The following is a 12,508-nucleotide window of genomic DNA, read 5'->3' on the forward strand; positions in this document are numbered from 1 at the left end:
AATACATGACAACATGGAGTTTAACCTCTATGGAGTTTAACCTCTAGTACCCAGTAGAGGTTCAACTCCATGTTGTCAGTAGAGTCTACTTGTTTGTCTCTGGCTGCTTCCCAACTCCCTGCCAGCCTTTCATCTACAGATGACATCAGCAGCCCCTCTGTCAGTGGAGCCGGCTAATGACATGACCGGTCACACACTCCGTCTCGCTTAGACACAAATGGACTCATTCTCACGTGCTGCTGAAACATGTTAACAATTAGTGACAGAGCCAATCAGGCAAATGGAGAAGAGCTGACGGACTAAGGAAACATGTCAACAGTTTGGAATAAGGCTGGAATGAAACTCCGAGGGGGGAAATGAGTCAGGATGTGAGGTTATCTTGGACAAGGGGGATTTTCAGGTAAAGGCAACTGGAAAACATGCAGCGCAGCTCCAAAATGAGGTTGATTTGTATAGCACAGATGTGGTCTTAATAGGCTTCCCAGATTATGAAACAATAAATTCAAATGAAAGTGACTGGACTTAGAACAATGAGAAATGCATTAGAAAACCACATTATGGTGGGAAAAGACAGAAAAGACCTTGGGGAGGAGTACACAGAGAGGGATTCCCCGTTCCAGGACGGGCCAGGCACGCAACAGGAAAAGGCCCGTTAAAATTGTGATAACTATAATGGAACAGAAGAAAAACACCCGGAGGTGCCGTGTGAGTGATGCTGTGTGATATGTTGCTCTGCTTTCAACCGCTGATGTTGGAAAATAATAAAAGAGGATCATAAAATAGGCGGAAATCATTGGCAAATACAAAGCGTAGCATTTTCTCCACATGTCTGATGTAAGACAGTCTAACGCACTATAAATGTAATTGGGACTGGAGCCTTCCTCCAGGATTTAAGAATGAAAGGGGGAGGGAGTTGTGCTGTAATAAGCAGTTTGAATTCGGAAGACATGGGCCTGTGGTTGGAATACAACCGACCCAATAAAACGCCCTGAAGCGGTTCCCTCGTCCTCCGGCTTCCCAGCTACTGAGTGCTCCTCCTCCTCCTCCAATGATGTAGGCTGTGTTACCGGGGAGGGAGCCCCCAAAAGCCCCACGGCCCCCCTGGGCCCCCCATCTGTTTTGCTTCTTCTGTAGTGAAACTCTAAACATGTGGGCCGATGTTTGGGTTCAGAGGTCGACATGTGGGGGTCTCTGTGAGTGCGTGCTATTAGGATGCAGCCCCACCCATCCTCTAAGCAGCACCCCCCAAATCCAGCAAACCCCCTGCTTCCACAAACCACGCAATCAATCGGTCTTTGTAGAAGACGCGGGGGGGGGGGCACCTCCTCTCCCTCTCAAACACACACACACACGCACACACTAACACACACACACACAAACACACACACACAGACTCACACATCAATGCACAAACATGCGAGTGTCACGTGCTGCTGTTGTTGAGTGGAGAGGTGTCCCAGGGGACAGAGTTCATACAAGGCCTCCCTTCTCTTCCTGTCATACATACTCAAGATAAAGACTCTCCCAACACCCTCCTCCATCACTCCGTCACACACACACACACACACACACACACACACACACACACACACACACACCCACCCACCCACCCCACACACACATCCCAGAACAAGCAGCCTCCTCTTTGCTCACACACCCATCTTGCACACGCAATAGACACACACTCACGCGGAACAAATCGATCCCAGTTAGTTTCCAGCGTCTTCAGTGACTTCTTATTGTGGTGGGTGGATCAGCTGCTAGGTATCCTGCTCAGGTGCCTTTACACACTTTGGTTAAGGTCACCACTTTCCACTTGCCTCTGCTTCCTCTGCTTATGTTGGGTTCAGTTTCACAAGCAGAGAGCTGGAGGAGGGACAGGGGACAGTTTCACAAGCAGAGAGCTGGAGGAGGGACCAGGGGACTGTTTCACTAGCAGAGAGCTGGAGGAGGGACAGGGGACAGTTTCACTAGCAGAGGGCTGGAGGAGGGACAGGGGACAGTTTCACTAGCAGAGGGCTGGAGGAGGGACGGGACAGTTTCACTAGCAGAGGGCTGGAGGAGGGACAGGGGACAGTTTCACTAGCAGATGGCTGGAGGAGGGACAGGGGACAGTTTCACTAGCAGAGAGCTGGAGGAGGGACGGGACAGTTTCACTAGCAGAGGGCTGGAGGAGGGACAGGGGACAGTTTCACTAGCAGAGGGCTGGAGGAGGGACAGGGGACAGTTTCACTAGCAGAGAGCTGGAGGAGGGACGGGACAGTTTCACTAGCAGAGAGCTGGAGGAGGGACGGGACAGTTTCACTAGCAGAGGGCTGGAGGAGGGACAGGGGACAGTTTCACTAGCAGAGAGCTGGAGGAGGGACGGGACAGTTTCACTAGCAGAGGGCTGGAGGAGGGACAGGGGACAGTTTCACTAGCAGAGAGCTGGAGGAGGGACAGGGGACAGTTTCACTAGCAGAGGGCTGGAGGAGGGACAGGGGACAGTTTCACTAGCAGAGGGCTGGAGGAGGGACAGGGGACAGTTTCACTAGCAGAGGGCTGGAGGATGGACGGGACAGTTTCACTAGCAGAGGGCTGGAGGAGGGACAGGGGACAGTTTCACTAGCAGAGAGCTGGAGGAGGGACGGGACAGTTTCACTAGCAGAAGGCTGGAGGAGGGACAGGGGACAGTTTCACTAGCAGAGGGCTGGAGGAGGGACAGGGGACAGTTTCACTAGCAGAGGGCTGGAGGAGGGACAGGGGAGAGAGGAGAGCCAGGAGGAACTAAAGTGTATTTTTATGGAGTTTGGCTGAATCATGTTTAGAAGACCTGCAGCCACTCGTGCTTTTAATGTTGTTATGTCTGCTCTGAGTCACACCTCAGCCCAACACGGCACATGCTTTCTATTAGCTGAACCAACAACATGGAAGAACATGCATATACATTACACACGCACGCACGCACACACGCCGCACACACACACGCACACACACACACACACACACACACACACACACACACACACACACACACACACACACACACACACACACACACAGTGCCCACTGACTGGATGTGGTTATGTGTCTCTGCTTCTCTTGTCTGTTTGCCCCTACCTTCTGCCTGACCTGCTATGGTGACCTGTCCGTTCAACTGTGTCCAAGTTGTCATTAGTGAGTGTCTAAATGAGCTTCACAGTACAGCTAAACTAGCCTGGTGTCCAGCTCCTATGAATCACGCTTTTCAGCACTCTGAGTTTGCATGGCGATATCATAAGGTTCATTTATAAGGACATTTGAAGAGTGCTGAAAATTGTGATTCATAGGGGCTGGATAGCAGGCTAGTGATAAACAAGACTTTTCTTCCAATCTTGTACCAACCCCGCTCTCTCTCTCTCTCTCTCTCTCTCTCTCTCTCTCTCTCTCTCTCTTCTTCTCACAGTTGTCTCGGTTTAACTAATTCTCTTGTTGGTCCTCAGTCCTCCTCACCCCATCCATTGCTAGTTCTGCTGGCCAGTGGCCACCCTGTGGGCCAGAACACAGGTTCTGGTTTGTGTTCAGAGAGATCGTATCAAACCGTGTGTGAGTTCATCGCTGTAGCTGCGGTCGGCTTTAACCGCACGTGGACGCAGCAGTGTTGTTGAACACCTCCGCGTTTCGATGTGTGCGTCAGTGTATCTGTGTGTATCTGTTTCTGTATCGGGGCTCTGCGGTCATGATAAGATCAGCCGGGCTGTCCCTAGAGATGTGTGTTCGTGAAGGAGAGACACACACTTCCTCAGGCTGTCCCTAGAGATGTGTGTTTGTGAAGGAGAGACACACACACTTCCTCAGGCTGTCCCTAGAGATGTGTGTTTGTGAAGGAGAGACACACACTTCCTCAGGTTAGAGTAGTACGATATGATTGGCCCTGGCCTGCGCCCCACGGCTCAGGACCACGGTTGGCTGATGCGGGCGGAGCAAGCTATCAATCTCCTACTGGGTTACAACACGCTGTGTGACGGGCGGGTGGAGGAGGGCAGCAGTTAAACTAGCTGTCCATACTGCCTGACAGCAATTTATTGGCTTGTCCAGGGAGCGCTAAAAACTTTTATTAGCATAAACATCAAAGAGGTTTTCAGCCGTGGTTCATGGTTCAAGGTGAGCTGAGGGTTAAGAGAATGGTTAGTGGATGTATGGATGGATAGGAGGCTAACGGTCCATGTAAAGCTCACATGCACACAGGTTCTCAGGTGAACTTGAGCTCCAGCACGGAATGTTCTGGAGCTTCTCAGAAAGCCACTCCTGCCTTTTCTTCTCTTTCTCTCTCTCTCTGTTTAGCGCGCTGGCTTCTCTTCCAGGACGAGTTATTGGAGTATTTAAATGATGATTTATCGCTCCCGTGGAGAAGCAAAAGAGAAGCACCGGCTCACGAGATGTTTTCTTAGCCTTTCGCTGTACCCTCACTTTGTCTTGTTACCTGCGCCTTAGTGTGTCTGAAGACGTGCATGCGTGTGTCCTGCATGCCTCCTGTCTCGCCCGCTCGCTCTTACAACATCCACAGATGTGGCTTTGAGTCTTTGCCACAGATCCCGCCGATAAGTGAAAACATTGGACGTAATTGTGAGTGGTGATACCGAGGCGCAGCAGATTGATACCATTAGCGTTCAAAGCGCTCACTGTCATGGCAAGGTTGTGACTGGTGGTGCACTCGCTACAGGAGGATGTGGTTAGAGTCCAGTTACATTGTATCATCAGTTTTGTTTTTTGTTCAAACAGGAACTCCATGAATGAGACTTCTATTCTATAAGAAATAGTCCAGTTCCTATCGAGGATTCCACAAAATACTGCATATTTTGTGTGTGTGTGTGTGTGTGCGTGTGCATGCATTTCAGGAACAAGCTAGTGAACTCCATCTGTAACATTCGCCGAGTGACATGTCACCACCTCATTACGTTTGATTTTATTGATTTAACCCCCGACTGCAGCAGCAGGTTAATTCAGCTCCATTCCTCGCCCCCTGGAGGCCATGCTGGGCCGGTGCTGTCGCGGCCATGCTGGGCCGGTGCCGGCCCGTATCAGGAAACCCAAAGCCAAGGAAAACAAACAAAGCTGGCTCCAGATCTCAAATCTCTCCATCTGATCAGATCAGACTCCCTCAAGTGTTCTGCTGGAATGCTCTGCTTGGCTCTGATGCTGCCCTACTTTTCTTTCTGCCTCATCGTTTTTCAGTCTGTCTCTCTCTCCTTTTCTCTCTCTCTCTCTTTACCTCTCTGTCTCTCTCTCCTTTTCTCTCTCTCTCTCTTTACCTCTCTGTCTCTCTCTCCTTTTCTCTCTCTCTCTCTTTACCTCTCTGTCTCTCCTTTTCTCTCTCTCTCTCTTTACCTCTCTGTCTCTCCTTTTCTCTCTCTTTCTTTATCTCTCTGTCTCTCTCTCCTTTTCTCTCTCTCTCTCTTTACCTCTCTGTCTCTCTCCTTTTCTCTCTTTTTCTTTACCTCTCTGTCTCTCTCTCCTTTTCTCTCTCTCTCTCTTTACCTCTCTGTCTCTCTCTCCTTTTCTCTCTCTCTCTCTTTACCTCTCTGTCTCTCTCTCCTTTTCTCTCTCTCTCTCTTTACCTCTCTGTCTCTCTCCTTTTTTCTCTCTCTCTCTTTAACTCTGTCTCTCTCTCCTTTTCTCTCTCTTTCTTTACCTCTCTGTCTCTCTCTCCTTTTCTCTCTCTCTCTTTACCTCTCTGTCTCTCCTTTTCTCTCTCTCTCTCTTTACCTCTCTGTCTCTCCTTTTCTCTCTCTCTCTCTTTACCTCTCTGTCTCTCTCTCCTTTTCTCTCTCTCTCTTTACCTCTCTGTCTCTCCTTTTCTCTCTCTCTCTCTTTACCTCTCTGTCTCTCTCTCCTTTTCTCTCTCTCTCTCTTTACCTCTCTGTCTCTCTCTCCTTTTCTCTCTCTCTCTCTCTTTACCTCTATCTCTCTCTCCTTTTCTCTCTCTTTCTTTACCTCTATGTCTCTCTCTCCTTTTCTCTCTCTCTTTACCTCTCTTTCTCTCTCTCCTTTTCTCTCTCTCTCTCTTTACCTCTGTCTCTCTCTCCTCTCTCTCTTTACCTCTCTGTCTCTCTCTCCTTTTCTCTCTCTTTCGCTCTCTGCCTCTCTCCTTTTCTCTCTCTCTACCTCTCTGTCTCTCTCTAGTTTTCTCTCCTTTTCTCTCTCTCTCTTTACCTCTCCGTCTCTCCTTTTCTCTCTCTCTCTCTTTACCTCTCTGTCTCTCTCTCCTTTTCTCTCTCTCTCTCTTTACCTCTCTGTCTCTCTCTCCTTTTCTCTCTCTCTCTCTTTACCTCTCTGTCTCTCTCCTTTTCTCTCTCTCTCTCTTTACCTCTGTCTCTCTCTCTCCATTTCTCTCTCTCTCTCTTTACCTCTCTGTCTCTCTCTCCTTTTCTCTCTCTCTTTCACTCTGCCCCTCTCTCCTTTTCTCTCTCTCTTTACCTCTCATTCTCTCCTTTTCTCTCTCTCTCTCCTTTTCTCTCTTGCTCTTTACCTCTCTGTCTCTCTTATTTTCTCTCTGTCTCTCTCTCTCTCTCTGTAGCTCTCTGCCTCTCTTCAGAAACAACAGAAGTATGCATGCCAGCGTTCTGTCAAAAAGAGATCACATCTGCCCTGTATTGCCTCAGTAAAGATAGAGTAGGACTGCGTTTGAAGTTTCAAATGAAGAACGTAAAGATGGGTAAAGATCTCAGTAGGACTGCGTTTGAAGTTTCAAATGAAGAACGTAAAGATGGGTAAAGATGGAGAGTAGATTTGGGATGTTTCTCCCACTCGGATCTTGAAAAGGCAACCTACTGAGGCACCACTGATTGTCGTTGTTTTTTCATTCAATTTGCTTATCACATAACCTGTGTCAATATGGCCCTACACACTGGTCGTGCCTACACATACTTCATACCTCATTCTATACACCTCTCGTACACCCCTCACACGGGTCACAGACAGGTCACATTATATACATCTGATCTGTACATTATATACATGATACAATTCCTCCAGATGCTGTATATATATACCAGTCCACAGTCTCCAGAGGAAAGGCCAAAGAAGCGTTGCTAAATGTTTCTGTCTGCAGCCAGAGTCTCCAGTCACGAAACGTCCTAACCTCTCCTAACCTCTGTAAGCCAGAGCTCTCGCAGCTGCTCTCTCTCACACACACGCACATGCGCACACACACACACACGCACACACACACGCACACACACACACACACACGTCTATAGTGTGCCGGTGCAGCCATACCATACAGCTGTTTATGGGATAGGAGTGCTTGTTCAAAAGGGAAAACTTGCAGTAAGTGAAGAATTCCACATTGTAGGTAATCAGCAGCTCCCCTAGAGTGGACTGCAACGATATTCTTCTGATCATGCTCGCTTGATTGTTGAAGACGATAACAAGCTTACGCATTTCCACATTGTTGTCTTTGGCAAAACTTCTACAACTCTATACACTTTGTAACACACACACACACACACACACACACACACACACACACACCAAGAGCAAACTTGGGATAAAGAACAAACTTGGCAGCATCCAGCTGCTTACCTTTCTGCTAGCAGTGGTGTGAGTCTGTCTCCTGCAGTTCTAGTTTCACGTGTGTGTGTTGTATTGTGTCTTCACTGAGCTGCGGTGCTCAGGACTCATCTCTCTCTCTCTCTCTGTCCCAGTCTGCTGCCTCCTCCCTGGGGAGCTATCTCTCCCCGAGTCCCTCTGTCCCGGTGCTGGAGATCAGCCTGGTGGTCCTAGAGTCCCAGAGTCTTAAGGCCTGCTGTCGAGGCCTCCCGCCCAGAGAAGCGCTCCTGTCCGTGGGGCTCAGCTGGGCTGGGGCTGGGGCAGGGGCATGGTTCAAAAGCTGGCCACTTCAACAGACTGAGCTCTGGTGACTGATGCCTTGAGTTTTTCACAAAGGATGGGGAGACGAGAAAGAGGGGAGGGAAGGAGGAAGAGAGGGGGAGGAGAAGGGGGACGAGGGTGTGGGAGTTGGAGATTGCTGTTTTTTCTCTCCTTTTTTCGGAGTGGCCCAGCCTACCTCTGATGTCAGCCTGCTGGAGAGAGAAAGAATAGCAGAACCTCCTTGTTGAGTTTCCCATCCTCAACAATGGCTCTCGCCATTTTCGCTAATAAAGAAGAAAGAGAAATGAGTCAGAGGTAACATGACCTGCTTGAATTCACGAGTGTTTGTGTTGAGTCTGGAGCACACGGGGTACAAGCTACTTTGAGAGCCTTGTTCCTTCGTACTTTGATCAAGACCCCTCTAACACCCCCCCCACACACACACACACACACACACACACACACACACACACACACACTTTCTCCGTCTCTAATGGGAGGGGCTGATTGTAATGCTGGTGGGGTCTCAGAACTGCTTCCTGCTGGGCCTCAGCTGGGCAGATAAAACTGATTTGTGGCGCTATTGGAGAAGGAGCCTAGCTCCAGGTGTATCTGAGCTGGCCTGGTGGACGTTCCTCGCTCTGCTTCTTGACCCCGTGCCGTGGCTCTGTCATTTAGTTTCATGTGTCTCTGGCGTGTGAGACTTGAACAAAGCTCTTATCCTGTTGGGAGCCTGTTGGGATCACACGAGGGGGGATCATGAAATATTTTAACGATCTTCCTTAGCCAATAGGAGGAGGACAGAGGAGGAGACATTCCCCATAATACAGACCACAATTATTCCCTCAGGTTTCAGATTTGATGATCTTCATACTAGTGTCTTCACAGTATGTGCAGACATACACATCATGTAAACACATGCAAAGCGGCTCTGTGGCCTAACCACCTGTTTCCCTGAACACGTGTGTGTGTGTGTGTGTGTGTGTGTGTGTGTGTGTGTGTGTGTGTGTGTGTGTGTGTGTGTGTGTGTGTGTGTGTGTGTGTGTGTGCGTGTGTTTGTGTTCAGGCAGGATGGAGTCCTGCATGACTAAATGCTGTTATCCATTGACATGCTCTGAGATGAGCAGCTCTAGCGGTTAAGCCTCTGGTATCCCACTCTTCCTCTTTCTCTCCCCAACTCTCACTCTCTCCCTCACAGCTGTGTCTCCATAACCTTGTAAAGTGCTCCTTTGGCTCTCTCTCTCTCTCTCTCTCTCTCTCTCTCTCTCTCTCTCTCTCTCTCTCTCTCTCTCTCTCTCTCTCTCTCTCTCTCTCTCTCTGGTTCTAATCAGATGATGTTGTTTATGACATCCTGAAGACGAGGTTTGACCCTTGTATTTGGCCAGGCCTGTAGCTATGGTGTCAAAGTACTTATTTTCTACATGTGTATTTGGACTATTTGAGTGCAGGCTGTAAATGTGTGTGCACGACACGATGATTGTGTAATGCAGTTTGTTTTCTTCAAGAAAGGGGGTGTGGCCAGGTGTCGTCATGTTGTCTAAAAGGGGGTGTGGCCGGGTGTCATCATGTTGTCTAAAAGGGGGTGTGGCCAGGTGTCATCATGTTGTCTAAAAGGGGGTGTGGCCAGGTGTCATCATGTTGTCTAAAAGGGGGTGTGGCCGGGTGTCATCATGTTGTCTAAAAGGGGGTGTGGCCAGGTGTCATCATGTTGTCTAAAAGGGGGTGTGGCCAGGTGTCGTCATGTTGTCTAAAAGGGGGTGTGGCCAGGTGTCGTCATGTTGTCTAAAAGGGGGTGTGGCCGGGTGTCATCATGTTGTCTAAAAGGGGGTGTGGCCAGGTGTCATGTTGTCTAACGTGTGATAGGTTCTCTCACATGCACTGGGTCTTGACTCTGGCATGGTGTCATCATGCTGTCTAACGTGTGATAAGTTCTCTCACATGCACTGGGTCTTGACTCTGGCATGGTGTCATCATGCTGTCTAACGTGTGATAAGTTCTCTCACATGCACTGGGTCTTGACTCTGGCATGGGAAAGAAGCAGTGAACAAGAGGAGGAGGAGGGAAGGGAGAATGGAAGGAAACAACAGTTCACTTTTTGACACTTGTTCATCTCACTTTGCAGAAGAGTCAGAAGCTGCTCCCGGGTTTGTCTCCTAATGTTAATATTTATGTAACTAGAGACTTAAGAATCTGAGCTCTGCTCCAAGCCTGCCAGACATCGCTAGGGAGAGATGGAGAGACATAACTCAGCATTAATTTGGGCAAATAAAAGCTCTTTGTGCAGGGCTTTAATTCCTGTCTGTTTTTGGCTAATGAGATATCAAACAACTAGGCTGTATTTACCCATGATCCTTCACACCAAGAGACCTGCAGCTGCATGGCACTCGCACATCATTGTGCGTCCAAGCAGATCTGGCTTATCACAACATGATGTCCAAACATGTTTGTCTCTACGTGCGTTTGCTTTCTAATGAGCCAAGCTCGTCGTATGTGGTCTGGAACGCTCTTGTATCCCCATTGGTCTTTGGAACAACGCCTCTCACAGATGGGCTCTGTCCTCACTTGGCTTGCACTTGGGTCTTTGACCTGCTGCAGGATGATGGGGCAGCAGAAGGGCTGTGCACACTTCCTGGTTTAATCCAACATATTCCTTTGTCTCCTTGCGTCTTTATTGTAGGTATCTCTACCTGTCTGATATGACCTACATAGACTCAGCCTACCCCTCCTCTTTATTGTAGGTATCTACCTGTCCGACCTGACCTACATAGACTCAGCCTACCCCTCCACCGGCAGCATCCTGGAGCACGAGCAGAGGTCCAACCTGATGAACAACATTCTCAGGATCATATCAGACCTGCAGAGATCCTGTAACTACGGTGAGATTAGAGACAGACACACACACACACACACAGACACACACACACACACACACACACACACACAGTCAGTCACACAAAGTGGGTTGAGATAGCCATATCTCGCAGATACTCAATTACCAACAAGGTGTCATGTTGTTATTACTTTAATATACACACTCCAGACCGGATTTATGGCCTAGATGTCTTATGAAACCACACACACACACACACACACACACACACACACACACACACACACACACACACACACACACACACCATTTATAAAGGCCCAATGAATCATAAGAGTTGGCTTTCATTAATTAACATTAATATAGAGCCTTTATTATTATATATTTCTTATAAATATATATAATATTATTATTATATATTATATATATTATATATATTTATCTCCCCCTCTCTCTCTCTCTCTCTCTCTGTCTCTCTCTCTTATTGTCTTCCCATGTATCAGATATACCATTCTTGCCTCATGTCCAGAAGTATCTCAACTCAGTCAGGTATATCGAGGAGCTGCAGAAGTTTGTGGAGGACGACAACTACAAGTAAGACAAAAGTTTGTTCTTTTGAAGTTATGTCATGGTGCTACATAGTGTTCAGGGACTGATGTAAAAGCAGTGACACAAAAGCAGCAACTTTGTTGGCTGTTTGGCTGCTCCACTGTGTACCAGTGTTGGGCAAGTTACTCAAGAAATGTAATTAGTTATTTATTACTGATTACTCCTTTAAAAAGTAATACAATTACTTTATTTAATTTGTTAGATTACTCATTACATTACTATATTACTTGTGCTACCCCCCTTCCGAAAAGTGCAGTAACTTGAAGTTACATGGATTAGTAGCTGTAATATAATTACTGTTTCGGAAATTGTAATCCCTTACATTACTAGTTACTGGAAAAGTAATAAAATTACAGTAATGCGTTACATTACTTTACTTTACTGCCCAATACTCAGGTGTTTTTTTGTTTTTTTATACTGTTTCTCATTTTGTTTGTAAGTTAACATGTTTGTTGTGACGGAGTTGTCCCTTCCTCATCTCGTTGCGTCCCAAGAATGGTCTGTTTCTATAATATATTCAGAACTAACAGTTCCCATTGGCCGCTGAGGGAGAGCCCGCCCCAGGCTCCCAGCGGCCAATCAGATTAGCGTCTGTGGACCAGCACGCTAGGTTGTGTCAACAACTAACGTTAGCAACGCTACGCTAAAGAGGACATCTAAAAAATGCCTAGACTTACCGAATGCACCTCCGCAGTTGCTGGATCATGTACAGTTGGCGTCGCTCCAGCTAGAAGTGTTAATTTTGTGGCTATAGACAAAATGGTGCAGGTAGCTTGTGTGAGAGAGACCCGCGCAGTATGCGTGAGGAAGCTCGTGACATCCCAATCCCCCTCTGGGAAACAGAGCGTTAGGGGGTGTGGCTTGAAGGAGACTGCAGGGGGAAGCTGGATAGGGACAAATCCAACTGTGGCAGTTCTGAGCTTGTGACCACTCATTACAGGGAGGGATGACAGCAGTATATATGCATTTACAAGTAAAAACAGCTTTTGCACGGAATGGGACCTTTAATTGAAAATGAGTTCAAGTTCATGGATTGAGTAATATTCTTTATCCAGGTTGTCACTGAAGATTGAGCCAGCCACCAGCACACCACGAGCTAACGTCTCCAAAGAGGACCTTGTCGGTGAGTTATTCGCAGAACTTAAGAAACAGTGTCAGTCGCAACAAATGGGTTTTAGACATCAAATTAAACCTGTTCCGCATCTCTTCATCTCTCTCTCTCTCTCTACCCTTCTGGGT

General features: G+C 47.9%; 2 protein-coding genes across 3 annotated transcripts in view; one reads left to right on the top strand and one right to left on the bottom strand.

Moving 5' to 3' along the window:
- Positions 1-7,833, bottom strand: part of angptl1a (angiopoietin-like 1a) — a 39,536-nt gene extending 31,703 nt beyond the window's left edge. For both annotated transcript variants that reach the window (XM_083647715.1, XM_083647714.1), the window contains exon 1: positions 7,543-7,833. The gene's annotated coding sequence lies outside the window, so the exon portion shown is untranslated. The remainder of the gene's footprint in view (positions 1-7,542) is intronic.
- The window catches only part of ralgps2 (Ral GEF with PH domain and SH3 binding motif 2), a 109,930-nt gene that overhangs the window by 89,604 nt on the left and 7,818 nt on the right, over positions 1-12,508 (top strand). Inside the window, exons 10-12 of the mRNA XM_083647713.1 lie at positions 10,569-10,706; positions 11,164-11,254; positions 12,325-12,392. Coding sequence (XP_083503839.1) covers positions 10,569-10,706; positions 11,164-11,254; positions 12,325-12,392 — 297 coding nt within the window. The remainder of the gene's footprint in view (positions 1-10,568; positions 10,707-11,163; positions 11,255-12,324; positions 12,393-12,508) is intronic.

The sequence above is a fragment of the Poromitra crassiceps genome (genome assembly GCF_964638095.1).
Source record: "Poromitra crassiceps genome assembly, chromosome: 12".
In the NCBI taxonomy this organism is placed as follows: domain Eukaryota; kingdom Metazoa; phylum Chordata; class Actinopteri; order Beryciformes; family Melamphaidae; genus Poromitra; species Poromitra crassiceps.